The sequence below is a fragment of the Galeopterus variegatus genome, unplaced genomic scaffold (assembly GCF_000696425.1).
Source record: "Galeopterus variegatus unplaced genomic scaffold, G_variegatus-3.0.2 Scaffold511, whole genome shotgun sequence".
NCBI lineage: Eukaryota > Metazoa > Chordata > Mammalia > Dermoptera > Cynocephalidae > Galeopterus > Galeopterus variegatus.
The window spans coordinates 442,978-464,939 of NW_007726622.1; the positions used below are offsets into that span (position 1 = coordinate 442,978).

The 21,962-nt window shown below is 41.0% G+C and overlaps 1 protein-coding gene across 2 annotated transcripts in view; it reads left to right on the forward strand.

The window, feature by feature from the left end:
* Window positions 1-223: 223 nt before the first annotated feature.
* KCNG3 (potassium voltage-gated channel, subfamily G, member 3) overlaps window positions 224-21,962 on the forward strand; it is a 44,449-nt gene continuing 22,710 nt past the window's right edge. The window contains exon 1 of one of the 2 annotated variants that reach the window (XM_008569557.1): window positions 224-888. In XM_008569557.1, coding sequence (XP_008567779.1) covers window positions 224-888 — 665 coding nt within the window. The remainder of the gene's footprint in view (window positions 889-21,962) is intronic. The other variant, XM_008569558.1, reaches the window with a different exon arrangement.

Genomic DNA, 21,962 nt, shown 5'->3' on the forward strand with positions numbered 1-21,962 from the left:
GCGGGGCGCAGCGCTGGCGCCGGAGGGGACTCCCCGGCCACCCGCAGGTACCGCCGCGCGGAGGGCGCGTCGCTAGCAGCGACTCTGTGCTGCCGAGAAGGCTAGAGCCGAGGGGCTCCCGGGCCGGCGGAGGGCAAGAGCGGAGCCCCCAGGGAGAGCGGGCCCCGACGGTGCGCTCCCCCCCGTCGGCCCAGGGCAGGCAGGCCCCGGGGGGCGGCCAACCATGACCTTCGGGCGCAGCAGGGCGGCCTCGGTGGTGCTGAACGTGGGCGGCGCCCGGTACTCGCTGTCCCGGGAGCTGCTGAAGGACTTCCCGCTGCGCCGCGTGAGCCGGCTGCACGGCTGCCGCTCGGAGCGCGACGTGCTCGAGGTGTGCGACGACTACGACCGCGAGCGCAACGAGTACTTCTTCGACCGGCACTCGGAGGCCTTCGGCTTCATCCTGCTCTACGTGCGCGGCCACGGCAAGCTGCGCTTCGCGCCGCGGATGTGCGAGCTCTCCTTCTACAACGAGATGATCTACTGGGGCCTGGAGGGCGCGCACCTCGAGTACTGCTGCCAGCGCCGCCTCGACGACCGCATGTCCGACACCTACACCTTCTACTCGGCCGACGAGCCGGGCGCGCTGGGCCGCGACGAGGCGCGACCCGGCGGAGCCGAGGCGGCTCCCTCCAGACGCTGGCTGGAGCGCATGCGGCGGACCTTCGAGGAGCCCACGTCGTCGCTGGCCGCGCAGATCCTGGCCAGCGTGTCCGTGGTGTTCGTGATCGTGTCTATGGTGGTTCTCTGCGCCAGCACGCTGCCCGACTGGCGCGCGGCGGCCGCAGACAACCGCAGCCTGGATGACCGGAGCAGGTACTCCGCCGGCCCTGGGAGGGAGCCCTCCGGGTAGGACGCACTGCTTCTCTGCCCGTCCCGTCCGTCCTGTCCAGTCTGTCCGTCCGTCCGTTGCGTCTCGGTCCTGTCTGCCTCCGGGCAGCCAAGCCAAGCTGGGTTGGGGCCCAACGAGGCCGCAGGCGCGGCCAACTGAGGGACGCTTGGTCCCCACCCCTGTTTCCCGGGCACTAGCCAGTTCTGGACAGTACTCTAGACGCGCCTGTCGAGTGCGAAATCCCTTGGCGTGGAGAGGAGGGTCGGATAGAGATAGACAAACCTTCCTTCTTTGTAGTTTGCTTTTGAGCAAATAGCAGCCTGCTGATTAGGTTTCTTTAAACTTTATTGTTAGTATTCAACAATGTAAGCTTGAACTAAGAGAAGTTTGAATTATTTGCTAATTTTTGGCCGTGTCTGAAAAGATGAAGTCTTACCATGGTGAAATGTGGTCTGCGCTACACTGTCCACCCATTCTGTACACTTTGCCGGGGTGCCCCTGGCATAATATGTGTTGTAAAAGAATTGTTACAGTATAAGGGAGGTTAATTTAACGATAGGCTCTAAATAGTGGTTGCCTGTGACCTTTTCTCCCTTCTTTTTCTGAAAAGTATGGAGTTAGCAAGGCTCCTGTCCTCTTTTTGCTATCAAAGATTCACATCGTGATTTTCAAAGGGTCTTCTATATGCCAAGGGAAAAAGTCATTACCTCGGGAGAGGAGAAAAATTTAAACTGCCTTAAATCCAGAAACAGTATTGGGTAGTTTATGTTTTTTTCTTTTCATTTCACTAGGATGAAAAGAAAACATTTTAATCTTTCCTAAGATTGTGCTTACCTTTCAATGGTGATAACAATTTTCTGTTTTTAGTACAAGTGAGTTTATTTTGCATTTTTGGTGGGAGGAATAAGCAGACTAAAGTTGGACTTTCAAGGGAGACAGCCCTTTTGGGCACAAAACCCAAATTGTATATTCTGTTTTACCTTTGTTTGATACTGTTTTAAGAATGCCCCTCCATTAACTTTTTTTAAATTTAAGGTTTCACCTTGTAATGCTTTCCTGACAGGCATGTGCATGTTAGGAATGGTGCTGTGTGTCTTAATATTGCAATGGATTATTTCCAGATAATATTCTTCCTATGGGGAGTAAGGATTTTTATGTAAATCTAAGAAGTGAATAAAATTGTCTAGTACCACAGAGTCTATTAGTGATATACCATCTTGGCATGAAATCCAAGATACATGCTTTGAAAAGAAATTCATTAGGAAACTCATTTTGTTTAGTGTATTAGGTACTGTTTTCAATTTACAGATAAGAATTACTTTTTTCATACTCCATCAGTACAATAAAATTAATTTATTTGTCTAAGTACAATATATAAGGGCCCTTGTTTTTTTTTATTATTATTATTTTAAGAGGTCTATAGGAAAATGAGCCATGAATGACTGGCCTTGAAGTGGTTCACTAGTAACTGTAGAATTCTGAGGTTAGTGAGGGTTTGAGCTACATTAGCGAAGGAAATAGGAGAATTGAGTTATTAATACAGATATTGAAGGAGTTAACTAAATGAATATATAAGCAGTGAAATATCTTAATAATAAATTTTGGGGGAGGGAGGGAGTTTTGGGAGAAGAGGAGAGCAGTCTGGAGTTCATTGTTGTAAAGCATTTGGGAAGAAATGAGAGATAAATAATAATTGTAGGGAGAGAGAAATGGAAGAAACCAAATGGGAAGAGACAGAGATGGAAAAGGGAGACTGCAGAAGTGAAGGAAAAAGATAATGCTTAATTTGTGTATATGTATTGTAGGTACTGTATGTATATAATTATTCAAGTCAGAACTGTTCCCTGGATATTCAGATATTTCAGGCAAAAGCATGTTTTTGTTTTTGTTTTGCTTAATGGCCCAGCTTCACTCTCTGAGTGTAGGTATAAGAAAACCAATATCTGCAATCCCAAACAGATAAACTGAAGGATGGCTGAGTATACTGCACATTGCAGAGGAAGCCCCCACTTGCCTCCTTCAACAGAGAGGGCCCCTAAGCTGGCACTTTAAATATCGTCTTTCAAACCCTGCCTACTTGTGGTTGCTGAAATTAGTCTTTCCAAAACATCATTCTGATCATTTGCTCATATTTGGCATCTACCAAATAAAGCCAAAACTTCTTTCTTGGCTTGCAATCAAGGCTCTTTACAATTTAACCACAACCTGTCATTCTTGACTTATCCCATCATAATTTGCAAGTATCTTTTGAGTATCTGCTGTGTTCAAGGCACTGTTGGTTTTCCAAATATAGTATTGCAAATTTTTGTTGTAAAGAAAAGTTGGTGTCAAGTGGGTGATGTAGGAATCACAGGCACAAATGATCTTTGAGAGTTCAATTGATCTGAGAAGACCATTAAGGTGGGTGAGGATGAAAACAAGCCATGGTTGGAAGGTTGCAGAGGTTGTACACTGCCCAACACTGGAGTGGGTGTCATTTACATAGACTGTAGTTAATGCATCCTGCACACCCATGTGTGCCCCACCTGGGAACAAAATAAGGAGACTTCTCCAGGTAAGAGGAACAACATGGCATAAGCGAGTAGCTTGTATATTATGTTTATGGAGAATGAGTTCAGTGATGGAGTGAGAGGTGGACAGAGAGCAAATGACAGAAGCCTTGAATGCAAGGGAGAATTATTTTATTTTGCAAGTGGTGGCTAGCCATTGGCAGGTTTGAGGAGTTTGGGTGAGTGGGTTATGCATATAAAGTAACAAATGTGGAGAGTGAACCATGAATTGGAGAGTGGAGAGATCGGACACAGGAGGATGAGTTTGGAGATCTTTGTGGAGGGAGGGAATGAGAGCTTGGATGCTTTGCAGTGGTGAAAATGGAAAAGAAATGACAACTGGGAAATACTAGGAAGAATCAAAATTAATCCAGGGCAATGGAAGGATACTGGCATCAGGGGCTGATGAAGTGGATTTTCAGGAGTGGGGAGTACTCCTTGTCACCTGCAGGCTTCATTTATCCAGTCTGGCCTGCTCACTTGTTTCTGAACCACCCAGATGTCCCTTACTGTGCAATTCCTAGCTTACTGACATTAGATCATCAAGCCCAATTCAGATTCAATTTCTCTTTTGAAGCCTTTACTGACTACTCTAGTAGATGTGATATTTCATCCTGAGTTTCTTGAGGGATTGCTTATTTATTCTACTTATCTGGCATCTGTAAATAATATCCTCCATAGCATGGTAGTTATTTTGTCATATAAAAGTGTCCTAGTTCCTAAGCTAGATAGATGAAAAGCCCTAGAAGGCAAGTAAATTCCTTATACTATTTATTATTGTAGTATCTTCTAGGAAAAAAAATATTACTCAAGCACAATAAATATCTGCCGTGTATATTACACTTTAAAAATATAACCTTTCCTTGGGGCCGGCCCGGTGGCACACTGGATAGTGCACCGCTTGGGAAGCGCGGCGGCGCTCCCGTCCGAGGGTTCGGATCCCACATACAGACCGGCTCCCGCTCACTGGCTGAGCGAGGCGCGGGAGCAACACCGAGGCTTGCGATCCCGTTGCCGGACCCCGGGCCGGTACGGGGGCAACACTGAGGGGTGCGATCCGTTGCTGGACACGGAAAAAAGACAAAAAAAATAAATAAATAAAATAAAATAAAAATAAAAATATAACCTTTCCTTGGGGCCCGCCCGGTGGCACACTGGATAGTGCACCGCTTCGGAAGCGCGGCGGCGCTCCCGTCCGAGGGTTCGGATCCCACATACAGACCGGCTCCCGCTCACTGGCTGAGCGAGGCGCGGGAGCAACACCGAGGCTTGCGATCCCGTTGCCGGACCCCGGGCCGGTACGGGGGCAACACTGAGGGTTGCGATCCGTTGCTGGACACGGAAAAAAGACAAAAAAAATAAATAAATAAAATAAAAAAAAAATAAAAATAAAAATATAACCTTTCCAAAATATATCTTCTGTTGCATAGTTTGAGGAGCTGTTCGGGGTAACGTGTTGGGTTTCAGGTGCCAGAACTCTTATCTGAAGCAGACGGGATTCTGTGCTAGAATAAGAAAAAGATCTATTAAATCAAGAAACAATTATTTATCACATACTTATTGTACCAAAGGAATAAAGATAAGAGTATGGTTTCTTTTTACTAACCTCTGAAATTTTGGAGTAGCACACAACCTAATGTTTGGGAGAAAACTTAAGAGGTCCTCCAAACTTTTAAAACTTTTTGTGTATGAGGTTGATTTTTTTTTTTTTTTGCTGGTTGGTGCAGGGATCGAACCCTGGACCTTGGTGTTATCAGCAACACAGCATGGTCCTTTTAAATTGCTTTGTTTTGGATGGTTAATAATCATAAATAATGGTTCAAAATCCAGAAACTACAAAAGTAAGCCTTTTTCCATTCCCTGGTTATTCTGTTCTTTTCCCTAGATGTAACAACTTAGTAGTATTTTGTGTGTCATTTCAGAGATATTTTATGTATTTGAAAGTATATTATATATATTTACAAAAAGGAGAAAAACAGAGTGATATGTACTATCCTGAAACTTGCTTTTTAACTATCCACCATGTCGTGGTGATCATTCCATGTGAGTCTATAAAGAGCTGCCTGATTCTTTTATGTAGTTACATAATATTTCATTGTGTGGATGTTCCATAATTGCTGGACATTTGTGTTGTTTCTTGTCCATAGGAAATGTTACAGTGAATATCCTTGTACATACACATTATTTTGCTTTTATGCAAATACACACACATGGTTAAAAAAAACACTGCTGACTGCTGGGTAGAGCAGATGTAGGGAGACCTAGCAGGTGAGTGAATATGGGGCTTGATCTAGGGGAGTGGTGAGAAGTGATTGGATTCAGGTGAATTATGTGGATTTTTATTATGTGGTTAATGACAACTCATCTCCCAGGACTAGGAAAATGTGTGAGTTATTATTTATTAAGTGAGGCAGTGCTTGGGCCCACCAGCATTGGGGTCCCTCTTGCTTAACCTCTTTGACCCATATGTAGTGAACCATGAATCCAGTTCTTTTCTACGGGGTCCGCTTCCCATTTTGGGATATTGTGAGGAGGAGGCTCTGGAAGAAGGATCTCCAAAGGGTTGGTGGGAGACTGATGATAGACCATTTTCCTTACGGTATAACTGAAACCCATCTCACTGAGAGGACTGTCTTGGCTGTTAAAGATCTTTCGTGAACACATTCACAACCTCCTTTGATAAACAGTTCTAATGACTAATCTCAGAATGGTGATGTTCTTAATGTTTTATTTGATTGATAAACTAAATTTTTCAGGCAGTTTGCCTTCCCTCAACATCTGAGTATTATTTTGACACTGCCAAGAAGATTAATGTTCTTTTTGGTATTTTAACATATAGACAAGTCATCTTTTAAAATTACAAAGCATTGCTGCTGATTTCATAAAAAGATGCTCTTTGCTAATTGCTTTTGAGAAATTTTGACATCTGAAAGACAGATCAGACATAAAGCAGTTGTCCCTTTTACTTTTTGGTCTCTGTTGTCTCTGGACTTCTGTCCCAGTCAGTCTCAACAGAGTGTTCTCTTTTGAGTTTTAAATCTCTTTAGCATGCAAAGTCTTGCTAGAATTTTGATCTGTTCTTTAGAAATTCTTTCAAAAACTTGCTTCATGTGCAGGTTTGATCTTTAATTTGTATTGCTTTGAGTAGTGATGATAAGAATTTTGAGAAGATTTAAAAATGTTTAAATTTCTTGTGCTATTTTAAGCCTAAGTTTTTAAAAAATTAAATAATCAAAATGAACCACCAGGTGATGGACATTTAAAAATCAATTGTATTATTTCTCTCGCCTTTTAGTTCAATATTATATAAATCCAATAGGTTTTTAAGTACTCGAAAAATAAAAAGCAATATTTGAAACTGAAGATGGAAGTCTCAGTGCTTTTACTTTGAGATAAGGCGGATATTTTCAGAAGCCAGTAATTAATAGATCTCTGATAGGATTGAACATAACCCAAGAATCTCAGTTAAATTCTGTTCTTTCACAGCGGACTGTTTCTTTTTATGTGTACAGTTTTTCTTTCTGCTGCCAATTTTAGAATTCAGTGGAAATTTTCTTTTGTCAATGCTTTTTTCTAACCTAAGTGGTTTTTTCTCCCTTTTGGTAAGCAAGTCATTTTCCACATTATTCTTTTTCTTTTTATTAAAACTTTGCTCATTGGAAAAAAGTGTTATAATGTGAAAAGTTAGTGTGCTCCTGTCTCAATTTTACTACCCAGTTTCTGGGTATTCTTCCAGAAATTTTCTGTGCACACATGAATATGCACATACGCACACACACACAAACACATACACACACATATATATACAATTATGTATGAGAGGTCCTCAAAAGGTTCATGCAAAGATTGGTATTCTCTCTTTTTTTTATTAAAAAAAAGTTTTTTTGGCGGCTGGCTGGTAAGAGAATCTGAACCCTTGACCTCAGCGTTGTAACACCACACTCCAACCAACCGAGCTAACCGGCCAGCCCCATATTATCTTTTAATTCCATTTTTCCACTAATTTTTTGAAGTACACTTGTATATATACATGCATATTATATAGATCGAGATTCTCTTTTTTTAAAATATGTAACCGAAATCATTATATAATCTTCTTCAGCAATTTGTCTTTTTCACTTAAAACTTTCCATATCAGTTCATATAAATCTTCCTTATCCTTTTAAATATCTGTATAGTATTCTATTGTATGGATGGGCCATAATTCATTTAACAAGCGTCTGTTGTGTAGATAATAGCAATGGCTGTAATAGCTAATATTTATTGAATACTTAATATGTGCTAGTTGCTATAAAGTTTTTAACATGTATTTTGTCATCTAAGTCTCATTACAATCCTTTGAAATAGTACTGTGAAATAGTACTGTTATTATCCCCATTTTGGGGCATTTAGATAGGTTAACTAATGCAGGTGTATGTCCAAACTCACACAGTGGTTAAGGAGCCTTGGGTTCTGATTCCCATGTCCCCATTCTACTCTGCCAAGGAATGGTTACTTTGACTCTAGTTTTTCTTTTTTTCCTTTTTTTTTTTTAGCAGCTGGCTGTTAAGGGTATTTGAACTCCTGACCTTGGTGTTACTGGCACGATGTTCTCCCAAGTGAACTAACCAGCCAGCTCCAACTCTAGTTTGTAAAAAATGCAGACAGTGGTAAAGACCACAGTCTTTCTCATGTCTTTTGCGAATTGGTGTGAGTGTATATGTAGGCTGAATTCCAAAGTGGAAAAATAGCTGAGGTAAAAGGATTGTACTTTAAAAATTTTTTCCAAGACCCAGGGTTCATTCAGTCCCTGTACCAGCCAGCCAGCTGCCAAAAAAAAAAAATTCTTTTTGACAGATACTGCAGAATTTTCCTCTCAAATATGAATGAAAGTCAGTACTACTGTTTGTTAATAGTAATAATAACCATCATCATCATAATATTATTGTATTAGTAACATTTTAATTGCAAACATCTGGAAAAAACATTATAAAAATATAACAGCTTTATTGTGATATAATTCACATATCATAAAATTCACCTTTTAAAGTGCATAGTTCGGGCCGGCCCGTGGCTCACTCGGGAGAGTGCGGTGCTGATGACACCAAAGCCACGGGTTCGGATCCCACATAGGGATGGCCAGTTCGCTCACTGGCTGAGCGTGGTGCTGACAACACCAAGTCAAGGGCTAAGATCCCCTTACCGGTCATCTTTTAAAAAAAAAAAAAAAAGTGCATAGTTCAGTGGTTTTCAATATATTCACAGAGTTGTGCAGTCATCTCCATTATACTCTTTTAAGCATTATGTTTTAGTCATGTGTTTGAAGGAGTACGAAATGTGTCAGAAAGTTGGAGCCCTGGAATGGTTAAGACAGGGACCCAGGCAATTTGGCTGAGCAGATGAATGAAAGCAACAGGCAAAAACATTTGTGTTTGAATTTATTCATTCATTCATGAATTGGTGGGTTCTCTTGGAGTGTTTGGAATAGTTACATACATTTAAATGATCCTCTTAGCCTATGAGCAAAAATGACTCCTTGACTTTTGACTCTACTGGCAAAAGGAAATATGTCATTGAGGCAATCATCTGACTTTCTCTGGTAATTAATGTCAAAAGGAAAAGGCTGTGGTGGAAAGTCGAGACCTGTGTGATCCTGGCAATTAATTCACGGCCCCACTCTGGGTCTGTACCCTCATCTGTTAAGTGGAGGTATCCCACAGAAGGGTCAAATGAGAGAATAAAGACCAAACCCTCAACTGGAAGCTAAATTTCCTTAGCTCTTTATTTTCCCCTCTCTTAGGCCCTTTCTCACTGTTGTCTGTCTTGTTTTGAGCTTGCTTGTTAGCATGTCCTAGCTCCCTTTTAGTTTAGAAGTTCTTTGAGGACAGAAATTCTGTTTCACAACATGTAGTTCAATGCCTTGCACACGGGTAAGCAGTCAGTATAATTTTTTTCTTTCCTAGTCAAATGAAGCAGTGGGAGTGGAGAAAGAACACAGAAATCTGTAACTGGTTGTGATCAGTTCATCATAAACACCACTGCACTCATACCAGCCTCAGTATATATTTTTAAATGAATGATACATGTGACAGAACCATGCATTTTCATTTTTGGTAGAAGAATGGGTATTTAAAATCTGTCTTCAACTTATGAGCAGGTTATACAGGGATCGAACCCTGGATCTTGGTGTTACCAGCAGCACACTAACCAGCCAGTGCAAATTGTATTTTAAATAATCAATTGCAGGTTGTTTTTTGGCTCCTTATTCATTTATTCATTAAATTCAACGAACATTCATTGAGCACTGGCTATATAATTGGAACTATTCTAGGTGCTCGGGGTATAAAACAGAGAACAAAACAGAAAGTCCTTCCTCTGGAGAACCATCTATTCTAATAAATAAATATGTAACAGATGGTGATAGTGCTATGAAGAAATAAGGCAGGATAAGGGGTTTATAGGATGCGTAAGTGTGCACCATGGTCAGGAAAGATCTCCCTTAGAAGGTGATGTCTGAACAAGGACCTAGAGGGATGGAGGAGGCAGTGTGAAGATACCTGGGCCAGAGAGTTCCAAGCATAGAGAACAGGAAACACAAACCCCTTAGGTGTGTGTGTCTTTCATCTGAGGCAAGAGTGGTGGAAATTTGGAGTGAAGATGTGGACGTGTAGATCAAGAAGAGCTTTCTAGATGCACCAACTACAAGGATTTCATTTTGATTGTCTTCTTTATTTATTTATTTATTTTTAAAAGATGACCGGTAAGGGGATCTTAACCCTTGATTTGGTGTTGTCAGCACCACGCTCACCCATTGAGCTAACCGGCCATCCCTATATGGGATCTGAACCTGGGGCCTTGGTGTTGTCAGCACCACACTCTCCTGACTGGGCCACAGGCCTGCCCTTGATTGTCTTCTTTAAAAGAGGAGATGGTAACGACTTTGGATTTAAATCCAAAATGTGCGTTTTGAGCAGAAGACATAATTTGGCTTAATTTTATAAGATCACTGTGGCCACCATGTAGAGGATAGACTCCAGGACTCAATGCTGAAGCCAGTGAGGCCAGTGATGACCACTGTTAGTGATTCTGACTGGTTTCCTCAGCTAGCTCATGAAAGCCTGTGGGATCTGGTTTCACCTCCACGCTCATAGGATGACTCCAGTCCTGGATCCAGGCAGCTAAAGGCCATATTGGTCCAGGCCGTGGTGGCAGGATTTTCTTTTTCATTTTCTGGATAAAAATATTATTGTAATCAGCCAAGTTTGCCTCTGACATCATGGTATGACAAGGGTCTTGACTGGTCTCCCACACCCTCTGTTGCAGGTCTGGTGGTGTCTGGAGCAGAGGTGGGCAAACTGGTTTGTAGACCACCTCAGGCCCACTGCCTATTTTATTTTATTTTATTTTTTCTTCTTAATCGGTTCCAGTGGTGCCTGGGGCCAGGGAGGCGACAGCCCCCTCCCCGGCAGATACCGCAGTTGCCAGACCCCGAGTCCCAGCAGCGGGGCTGCGTGGCCTGGCCAGGTGCTGAGGGCAGCAGCTGCGAGGTCGGGCACCGAGTGGCGGCCAATCCCGGCGGCTTCTTCCCGGGGAGGATTTTGTAAATTTCACAAAATGGTGTGCACTCCAAACCTTAGTGCACGTATTATGAGAGTCCCCTTCAAGGTCTCAGCAATCCTTCAGAGCAATCCACCTGGGTAGTAACAGGTACCCCCAGCGCAAGCAAGGACACCAGAGATTCTGACTCACCATCAGGCTTTCTGAGTTCCTCTTCTTGCTGGTGGCCTCTGGGATCCTGCTGGCACGGGGCACGGGCAGCTCACTCCCTTCCTGCCGCCATGTTTCTTTTAAACTACGTGGAGGCTGACATCAGCTCTTGCTCTGATGTTACAAATGTCCCACTGCCTATTTTTTGTAAAGCCCCTGAGCTAAGAACATTTTTTAAGTGGTTAAAAAAAAAATCAAAAGAAGAATAATATTTTGTGGTTTGTGAACATTATATGATGTTCAAATTTCAGTGTCTGTAAATAAAGTTTTATTGGAACACAGCCACAGACACGCTCATTCTTTTACATTTTGTCTGTGGCAACTATGGCAGCTTCCTGCTACTTGGGCTGAGTTTGGTAGTTGCAGTAGAAATTTGTATGGCCCAAAAAGCCCAAAACATTTACTATCTGGCCCTTTATAGAAAAAGTTTGCCAACCCTTGTTCTAGAATGGTGATGTCACATGGGCCTGGACTCATACTTAACCATTGTCTAGCTGTGGGGCTTTAGGCATATTCCTTTGCTAAGCTTGAGTTTCCTCATTGTAAAATGGGGATAAACAGTAGTACCTGCGTTATAGGGTGGCCATGAGGATTGATGATCGATGGCTGATTCTTCTAACCAGCCTGATGCCAAATGCTGCCCTTGGTCCCACTGGGCCCACCCTGACTCACAGATTGTTCTGTTTTCTGGAAGTACTTCCCCAACCACAATTTACTGTTCAGTCATGGTAGTTCTGGTAGAGCAGAGGCTTTTATTTGTATTTATGGAATCAAGTATTTAGAAGTTAGGGACTTCTAGGAAATCAAGTATTTAGAAGTTAGGGACTGCCTGTATTAATTTCAGATATGCCTGACTACCATTTGTAACACTCTTCTATGACGATATTCACACCTGAATTCCACCTTGGAGAACACCTTGGAGCGAATGTGAGATGGCAAGATACTTCTAGGTCCCAGTAGGTAATTTGTTCTTTATGTTAGAGAGAGCAACTTTAGTTCAGCCATGGTGTATTCTGAATTGGGAAGTGTGGGAGGTGGGTGGGGAGGGGAGGGGTGATCAAAACTGAGATTCATGAAATAGGTCCTACTCAGTCAGGGACTGCCATTTTAGTAACACTTTAAAAAGTTTATGATTTTATAGGAAATAAAGTAGGAAGTACTTTTTTTTTTTTTTTTTGGTGGCTGCCTGGTCTAGGGATCGAACCCTAGAACTTGATGTTATCAAGCACCATGCTCTGACTAACTATGCTAACCAGCCAGCCCCTAAAGTATATTTTTTTTAAAAAGGAAGTAAATTGGATGTATTATTACTTATTACTCAGTTGCCCTTGAGGCCTAACCAAGCTGCAGCCCTAGCCCTCAAGTAACTTCTTGTGGAGGGGGAGGAAGAGCCAGAGAGGAGGTGAGGTGGTGCCGCTGTGGGAGGGAGCACATGTGTGGGCAGCCTGGGGCGTTGCCGGAGGTAGGGCTTTTGGGGTAGCAGCATTTCAATATATACTGCATTCCCTGAATGCCAGGCACAAGGACACGGTGGAAGTGGCAGTGGCACCATACTGTGTTAGTAGTTGTATTCTCTACAGCCATGTACTCACAGTTAAAAAAAAAAAAAAAGTTTCACTTAAGAATACCCTTGACATAGCAGTCAAAACGATTAATTTTGTTAACACTCTGACCCTAAAGTATATACTTTTAAATAGTTTGTGTGATGAAACAGGAAATTGCAGATAGCACTTCTGCTGCATACCAAAGGACTGTGGCCATCTCAAAGGAAATTACAATTAGGTGAGTTGTGAGCTGAACTAGCAGCTTTTTTCGTGAAACACCACTCACTCTTATTTGTAAGAATGACTAATTTTATTCAGACTTGAATGCAGAGCTGACATTTTTTCAAAAATGAACAAGGTGAGAGGCTGGCCAGTTAGTTCAGTTGATTAGAGAGCAGTGTTCTAACACCGAAGTCAAGGGTTCAGATCCCTGTATCAGCCAGCCACCAAAAATAAAAAAGAAAGAAAAATGAACAAGGTGAGTCTTTTATTTCAAGGAAAACAATGGACAGTATTTGTTGCAAGTGATAAAATTCAAGCTTTCAGTTAAAAATTAGAAATTTGAAAAACTTGAATTTGCCACTGTGCACTGATGGCTTCCCAATACTTAATAACTTCTTGATGAAATAGGTGGTGATGTTAGTAAATGTGATTTTTTTTTTTTTTTTTTTAAAGATGACCGGTAAGGGGATCTCAACCCTTGGCCTGGTGTTGTCAGCACCACGCTCAGCCAGTGAGCAAACCGGCCATCCCTATATAGGATCCGAACCCGGGGCCTTGGTGTTATCAGCACCGCACTCTACCAAGTGAGCCACGGGCCGGCCCGTAAATGTGATTTTTTAAAAAATTGTCATAGAATGAAATATGTCAACATTGGAAAGATGTGCATAACTCAGTGAACCAATATATCCCAAATGACCAATACTTAATGTTACAAAACCGTGCATGGCAAAAGATCCAGCCTTAATGTCAGAGGGGCCAGTGGGTTTTAATGAAACAAAGTACAAAACGCTCAGATGGGATTTCAGTTTCTACGTTCAGCTTTGAGAAACTACCACTTTTTGAGTTTTGGTATATGTCTGGCTACAACAAGGGCTACTGCGAGGCTAAGGCTAAGGCCGATGTCGTGTATCCTTCTCACAGCACCAATTGTCTAGCTCTTAATCCTGTTCCTGATGCCAATTGTAAAGCTAGGCGACCACGCTGGCTCTTTTACCTACCGGTAATCCTGCCAACTGGGCCCATGGTTGAGCTAGGGCTAGGCTGGAGCTCACAGACCCCTCAAGCCCATTCACAGACTGGGTCACAGACCCTTCATATGCCAGGCTGGGTCACTAGACCCTTCCTGCAAGGCCGCTGCCTGAGGCTGTAAAACACCAGCCAAAGCGGCCCGGCCTTGCATGCTCACTTACTCCAACTACACACACAATGTTTACGGAACCACCCTGAACTGGCTCCGAGGCGAAGGGAGCCTGACCAAATTGTTCTGTTTTCTCAACAGTATAATATTGGAGAAGAATATCCAAAACTATCTGAAAAGGCTATTAAACTACTCTTTCCTAACTACAGTGTTTCTGTTGGCTCCTCCCAAACCTATTGATTTCAAAGGATTCACCAGAACAAAAGAATTCCCTTTTATCTTTCCTCCTTAGTTCACCCATACTTAATTATCTTTTTCATTGTTTGTTTTACAAGTTTTTAATTTTTTTTTATGTAAAAATTACAATGTAGGGCCGGCCCGGTGGCGCACTGGATAGTGCGCCGCTTGGGAAGTGCGGCGGCGCTCCCGCCTGAGGGTTCGGATCCCACATACGGACCAGTTCCCGCTCACTGGCTGAGCGAGTCGCGGGGGCAACGCCGAGGATTGCGATCCCGTTGCCGGTCCCCGGTCTGGTACGGGGGCAACACTGAGGGTTGTGATCCGTTGCCGGACACGGAAAAAGACAAAAGACAAAAAAAAAAAAAAAAAAGATTACAATGTAGTGCACAAAACTTAAGACCCGAGAAAGTTTGACAAATGCATAAAATATATTACATTAGGGCAAAATTTTGTAGGAAAAGGAGGATGCAGTAACATTGTAAATTTTCTGTTAAGGAAGAGTTTTTGTTAGTGTGTGTGTGTGTGTTTTAATGGGAGTGGTAGGCATATCAAAACTCTATAGTATTTGGGTTCATTAGATACTTCTAAAAGAGCAATGTTTTATTTTTAAATGTTGGTGTTTATAATATGCCAGAATTTGCATCCTTTGCAGCTATTTTAAAAATTGTCAAATGTCAAAATAAAAACGTTGGAGGGAGGTATATAGTTCCAAATTATTTCAGGGGTCAACAAAAAATTTGGGAACTACTGTGTTTGAATGTGCTAAAGCCAGGCAAGAGCTATGGGGTGGTTTGGGGGACAGCATTGATATTGGTCAGTAAGTTGAGATAGTGTCACAAAATGTCAGGAGCTAGAATGGGGGTATCAGGTCGGGCAGTAGCTCCCTGAGTGACATGTTTAGTAACTTTAGCTTTACATGTAGGGACAATATACCAAGAAGGCATTTAAACCTAGATAGTAATACTGAAAAGCCTGGAAGATAACGTCAAGCTTTTGGCTTTTATAAAATTCCTCTTCAAAGGAGACTTCATGGCAGGGTTTTATTCATCCCTTTATTCATTTACTTATAACATGTCCTCATTTATGATCACTAAGGATATGGTCGTATGATATGATGTAATATGTTTGGAAGAAAACCAGAAACGTCTCCATTTTTATCTGCATATCATCTTGTGCGCACCTTTGCTTTGTGCATAATTCCTTGCATGTGTGTGATGGGAGTAGGTGAAATAAATATTATGGAGCTCCCCGCTGTATGCTCAGCAGCAACATGAATTGCCTTATTTATACAAACCTTCTGAGGTTCTTAGTAGCTCAGGTTACAGGTACGGCAATAGAGAAGTCAAGTGAGTGACTTAATGTGAAGAGTTGGGAATCAGCCCGGGTTCCATAGCTTGTGTACTTGGCTGAAACTCCATTGCTTTTTAGGTGCAGCAACTCTGTCTTTGTAAATGATGCGTGGGGAACTTTGATGCACATCTCAAGAACTAAATTAAGGTCTAAATTGAATTTAATTGATAGTTATTGTTATATATGTCATTTAAGAACTGAGTAAATGAAAAAGAATTTTTCAGATCCCGGAAAGATAAAAATTAAGTTTTACTAGCTAACAGTACAATATGCAATGGGCTTTTAAAACAAATTGTCCCTATTTCTCAATTAACCTGTATAATATATTTAAGTGTTGGTGCTAAGCCATTACAGCAAATACTCTGAGGAATTTTTTTAATATAAGAAACTGTTGAGGCTAAAGCAAAATTTAAGCATTTTAAAATGAAGAATTCCATATGCCAATCAAAATGTGCTTTCGTTGAGTACAACTACCAAAACCTGAAGAAGCAGAACAAATCAATCTGTGAAATAAAAGAACCACATGCTTTACAAAGATAAAAGAGGAAATTATGCATAAAAACGATTATAAAGTCTTCCAGGCATGTAAAGAAGTATAGATTTAGTATAGTCGACACCTGTGTACCCACCACCCAACTTAAAAAAATAAAACAGAAAATACAGTTAAAATCCACCACATGCCTCTTTCCCATTGAAATCCCTTTCTTTCTGGAAGAAGTCATCACTCTCCTGACTTTGATGTAATTTCCATGCATTTAAAAATAAGTTTAATATATGCATGTATGTATCTACACATAAAATATAGTATTGCTTTGCATATTTTAAACCATTTACACAAGTATCATCAGTGGAATCCACAGCTTGTCTTTTTAGATCAACTTTATATTCTGATGTTGATTTCTTTCTTTTTTTTTTTTTGAAACCAGCCGCACCACGCTCAGCCAGTGAGTGCACCGGCCATCCCTATATAGGATCCGAACCCACGGTGGGAGCGCTGGTGCGCTCCCAGCGCTGCACTCTCCCAGGTGCGCCATGGGCTCGGCCCCTGATGTTGATTTCTTTCTTTTTTTTTTTTTGAAACCAGCCGCACCACGCTCAGCCAGTGAGTGCACCGGCCATCCCTATATAGGATCCGAACCCACGGTGGGAGCGCTGCTGCGCTCCCAGCGCTGCACTCTCCCAAGTGCGCCATGGGCTCGGCCCCTGATGTTGATTTCTATAACTGTAGGTAGCCCTTTTCATTTTAACTATAATGTAGTAGGCATTGATTTATTTGTTCTTCTGTATGTACAAATTTTGCTATTACTGTAGTGCTGCAATGAATAGTTTTGTTCCTGTCTCAGTGCACATATTGGACAATTTCTTTAATGCCCCTACCTAGGACTGGAGTTGCTCTAGTGAAAGGCATGCACATCTCTCCCAGATGTTGCCAAATAGCTCTCCAGAGTGTTTGTACTGACATTCTTACCAGTAGTGAATAGAGTCTTATTGCTCAATATCCTGGTCATTTCTGCATGTTCAACTTTAAAACTTTGGTCATCTAATAGATGTGAAATATTTCATGTTTTTTTCTTTTTAAATCAATTTTATTGAGGTATAATTTACATAAAATATGGTGTACCCATTTTTAAGAATACAGTTTGATGACATTTGACAAATGTATATTATCTGTGTGATTACCATCTGATGGAGTTTGGATGTGTTGTCCCCTCCAAAACTCATGTGGAAATTTGATCCCCAATGTGGCAGTGTTGGAAACTGATTGAGTCATAGGGGTGGATCCCTCCTGAATGGGTTAATGCTCTCCCTGGGACCGCGGGGATTAATGAGTGAGTTCTTGCTCTATTAGTTCCCGTGAGAGCTCGTTGCTTAAAAAGACCCTGGCACCTTCTCTCTCTCTTGCTTCCTCTCGCCATATGATCTGCTTGTACCCGCCGGCTGCCTGCCACTTTTCACCATGAGTAGAAGCAGCTGGAGGCCCGTGCCAAATGTAGCTGTCCCAGAATCGTAAGCCAAATAAACCTCTCTTCCTTAAAAATTACCCAGTCTCAGGTATTTCTGTTATAGCAACACAAAACGGAATAATACACCATCCCCAATCAGGATATAGAACATTTCTTTTACCCCAGAAAGTTTCCCTCTACCTTATTGCCCTAGGCAGCCACTGATTTCTGTCACCATAGATTAATTTTGCCTGTCCTAGAATTTAACATGACTAGAGTCATACAGGATTCACTCTTTCATGTCTAGCTTCTTTTGATCAGCGTAATGTTTTTAAAAATTCATCCATGTGTTGTCTGTATTATCTGTTCATTCTTTTTTTAAAAAAATTAAGATATAGGGCCGAGCCCGTGGCGCACTGGGAGAGTGCGGCGCTGGGAGCGCAGCAGCACTCTTGCCGCGGGTTCGGATCCTATATAGGGATGGCCGGTGCGCTCACTGGCTGAGCGCAGTGCAGCTGGCCTCAAAAAAGACAAAAAAAAAAAAAATTAAGATATATAATTCACATAAAATTTACCATTTTATTTATTTATTTATATTTTTTAATTTGCCCTTTTAAACTGTACAATTTGGTGTTTTTTACTATATTCACTATATTATGCAATCATCATCACTGCTCTAGAATATTTTTATCACTCCCACAAAAGGAATCTACCTGTTAGCAGTGACTCCCTATTCCCCCCTCCTCCTATCCCCTGACAACCACTAATCTACTTTCTGTCTCTATGGATTTGCCTGTTCTGGACATTTCATATGAATGCCGTTATACAATATGGGGCCTTTTGTGTCTGGCTTCTTTCACTTAGCATGATGTTTTCAAGATTCATCCATGTTATATTTCATTCCTTCTATGATTGAATAATAATCTATTGTACGGTTATACTACATTTTTTTTACCCATTCATCCATTGGTGGACATTTGGCTTGTTTCCATTTTTTGACTATTATGACTGCTATGAACATTCGTGTTCAAGTTTTTGTGTGAATGTATGTTTTCATTTCTCTTTGGTAGGTACCTAGGAATGGAATTGCTGGTTTGTATGGTAATTCTATGTTTAACTTTTTTTTTTTTTTTTGGTCCTTTTTGAGACCGGCCGCACCGCAGTGAGGGCTGTGAGCGAACCGGTCATCCCTATATAGGATCCGAACCCGCGGCGGGAGCGCTACCGCACTCCCAGCGCCGCACCCTCCCGAGTGCGCCATGGGCTTGGCCCTATGTTTAACATTTTGAAGAAAGTTCATTCCCTCTTGTATTCCATTGTATGAATATACCAGTTTAATATTCACCAGTTGGTGGTCATTTGGACTGCTCCTTTTTAGTTATGGATAAACCTGTTATGAACATTCATGTACAAGTATTTTTGTGGAGATGTTTTTTCCCCCTTTTGGATATATACCTAGGAGTGAAATTGCTGGATCATGGGATAGATGTTTGTTTAATTTTTCTTTTTTCTTTTTTTAGATGTATGTTTAATTTTTAAGGTACTGACAAACTGTCTCCCAAAGTGGTTGTACCATTACATACTCCCAACAGCTATGAGATTTCCAGTTGCTTCATGTCCTTACTAACATTAGGTATTGTCAGTCTCTTTAATTTTGGCTTATCTAGTGCGAGTGTATGGTATCTTGTAATTTTAATTTGTATTTTCCTGATTACTAGTGAAGTTGAGCATCTTTTCATAATTTTTTGCCATATGGATTTCCTCTTTATGAACTGCGTCTTTATATCCATTGTCCATTGTTTTCTTTTTCTTTTTCTTAATGGCTAATTATACATTCTAGGTACTGATTGATTTCTGTCAAATGTATGCATTGCAAATATCTTCTTTCTGCCTGAGGCTGGTCTTTTCACTTTGTGGTGTTTTTTGACATATACAAGTTGTACTTTTTTTTTTTCCTGGCGACTGGCCAGTACAGGGATCAAACCCTGGATTTTGGTGCTATCAGAATTTGTACATTTTAGCAGACATGGGGCCGGCCCGTGGTTCACTCGGGAGAGTGCGGTGCTGATAACACCAAGGCCACGGGTTCGGATCCCATATAGGGATGGCCGGTTCGCTCACTGGCTGAGTGTGGTGCTGACAACACCAAGTCAAGGGTTAAGATCCCCTTACCAGTCATCTTTAAAAAAAAAAAAAAAAAAAAAAGACATTTTAGCAGACAATTGTATCAATGTTTTCCTTTATGGCTTGTGTGATTTTTAAATTATTATTTAAGAAAATATCCCATTATTTCCAAGATTATAAAGATTCTCATATTTTCTTAAACGTTTTTTATATATTTTTAAAAATTTTACTTTTACTTTTCAAATTTGGTCTTTAATTTGCCTAAAGTTATTTATGTTGTGAGGAATCTATCTAATTTATTTTTTTCATACAGACAACAGTTTCCCTAGTACTATAGAATAGTCCAATATTTACTCCACTAATCCAGAGAGCCTCATCTGCCCTATGTATAGTTTCTGTGAGTATGTAGATCTACTTCTGGGCTCGCTGTTCTTCATTAGTCTTCCTATTAATTCCAGCATCAACACCGTCGGGCTGGTTCAGTTGGTTAGATCTCAGTGTTGTGACACCAAGGTCAAAGGTTCAGATCCCCATACATGCCAGCCACCAAAAGAAAAAACATGAACAACAACAAAAAAACTTTTTCTATGTCTTTTGTTGGATTTACATTTAGGTACCTTATAACTTGTGCTGCTATTGTTAATGCTATTGTTAGAGCTACTAGTGCCTTTTGTAGCTCTATAGTACTTCTGTTCCCATTTATTCTAATAATTCATAGGATCTCTTTGTTTTAATGTAGACTGATATTATCTGGAAATATTTGCAATCTTTACAACTTATTTGTCTTTCTGTATTGGTTAAACCCTCTAGGGTTGTACTGATGATTAGAAGTGATGATAGTGGACATTCTTATCTTGTTTCTAATTTTAAGGGTAATATTTCTAACTGTCATTAAGTATGGGCCTTAGGTTTTTGGCAGTCTTTTTTTAATCAGGTTAAGGAAGTTTCATACATTTTTAAGATTGTCGAGTTTGTTTGTTTAAATCATGAATGGTTATGGAATTTAATCAAATACTTTTTTCTTTTTGCTTTTCGGTACAGGTACTTAATTGAATTCTTTTTATACCTCTGTTAAGATAATTATGTTCCTCCCCCCTTTATTTTTAATATGATGAATTAAGTTAATATTTATACGTTTTGTAATATTAGACCATCTTGGCATTTCTGGAATAGAGTCAGCTAAGTTGTATAATACATTTTTGGATCACATTTGCTAATTTATGTAGAATTTTTGCATCTACATTTCTAAGTGAGATTGGCCTACAATTTTCATTTCTTATATTGTCATTGACTGGGTTTGGTGTCAAGATTTCACCAACATTTTTTTTGGCAGCTGGCCGGTATGGGTATCCGAACCCATGACCTTGGTGTTATAAAGTTAGACTCTAACCAACTGAGTTAACTGGCCAGTCGTTCACCAACTTTTTAAAATGAGTTGGTGAGCACTTCTTTTTTATTATATGGAGTAGTTTATATAAGATAGGGATTATCTATTATGTATATTTGATAGAACTTGCCTATAAAATCATCTGGATCTAATGTGGATTTTTTGGTAGGAAGATATTAAAGTGTGGATTCAATTTCTTTGATCATTGTAGGACCATTCAGGTTTTCTAGTTTTCCTAAAACTGAAAATTTTGGTCTGATACATTTTTCTGGGAAATTGTCCTTTTCACCTACAGTTCTCATTTATTTGCATGGAGTGGTTTAGTAAATTTTCATATTTTTATAAAATATCTGTTTTATCTGTAGTTATGTCTCTCTCTCTTTTTTTTTTCCTGACTGGTAGGGGGATCGCAACCCTTGGCAGGTTGTGGTCCAAACCACGCTCAACCATTGAGCACACTGGCCATCCCCATATAGGATCCGAACCCGCGGCCTCGGCGCTACCAGTGCCACACTCTCCCGAGTGAGCCATGGGGCTGGCCCATGTCTCATTCATTTCTTTTTTTATTTTTTTTTCATGTTCCAGTAAAACTTTAATTAGTGAAAGAGGTGGCCAAGGGGATTTGGCTCTTAGGCCTTTTGCATCAATAGTCTTTTTTTTTTGTTTTTAATTTTATTTTGTTGATATACAATGTGGTTGATTATTGTGGCCCATTACTGAAACCCCCCTCCCTTCTCCCTCTCCTCCCTCCAACCCAACAATGTCCTTTCTGTTTGCTTGTCATATCAACTTCAAGGAACTGTAGTTTTTATGTCTTCTCCCCGCCCCCCCCCCCCGGTTTTGTGTGT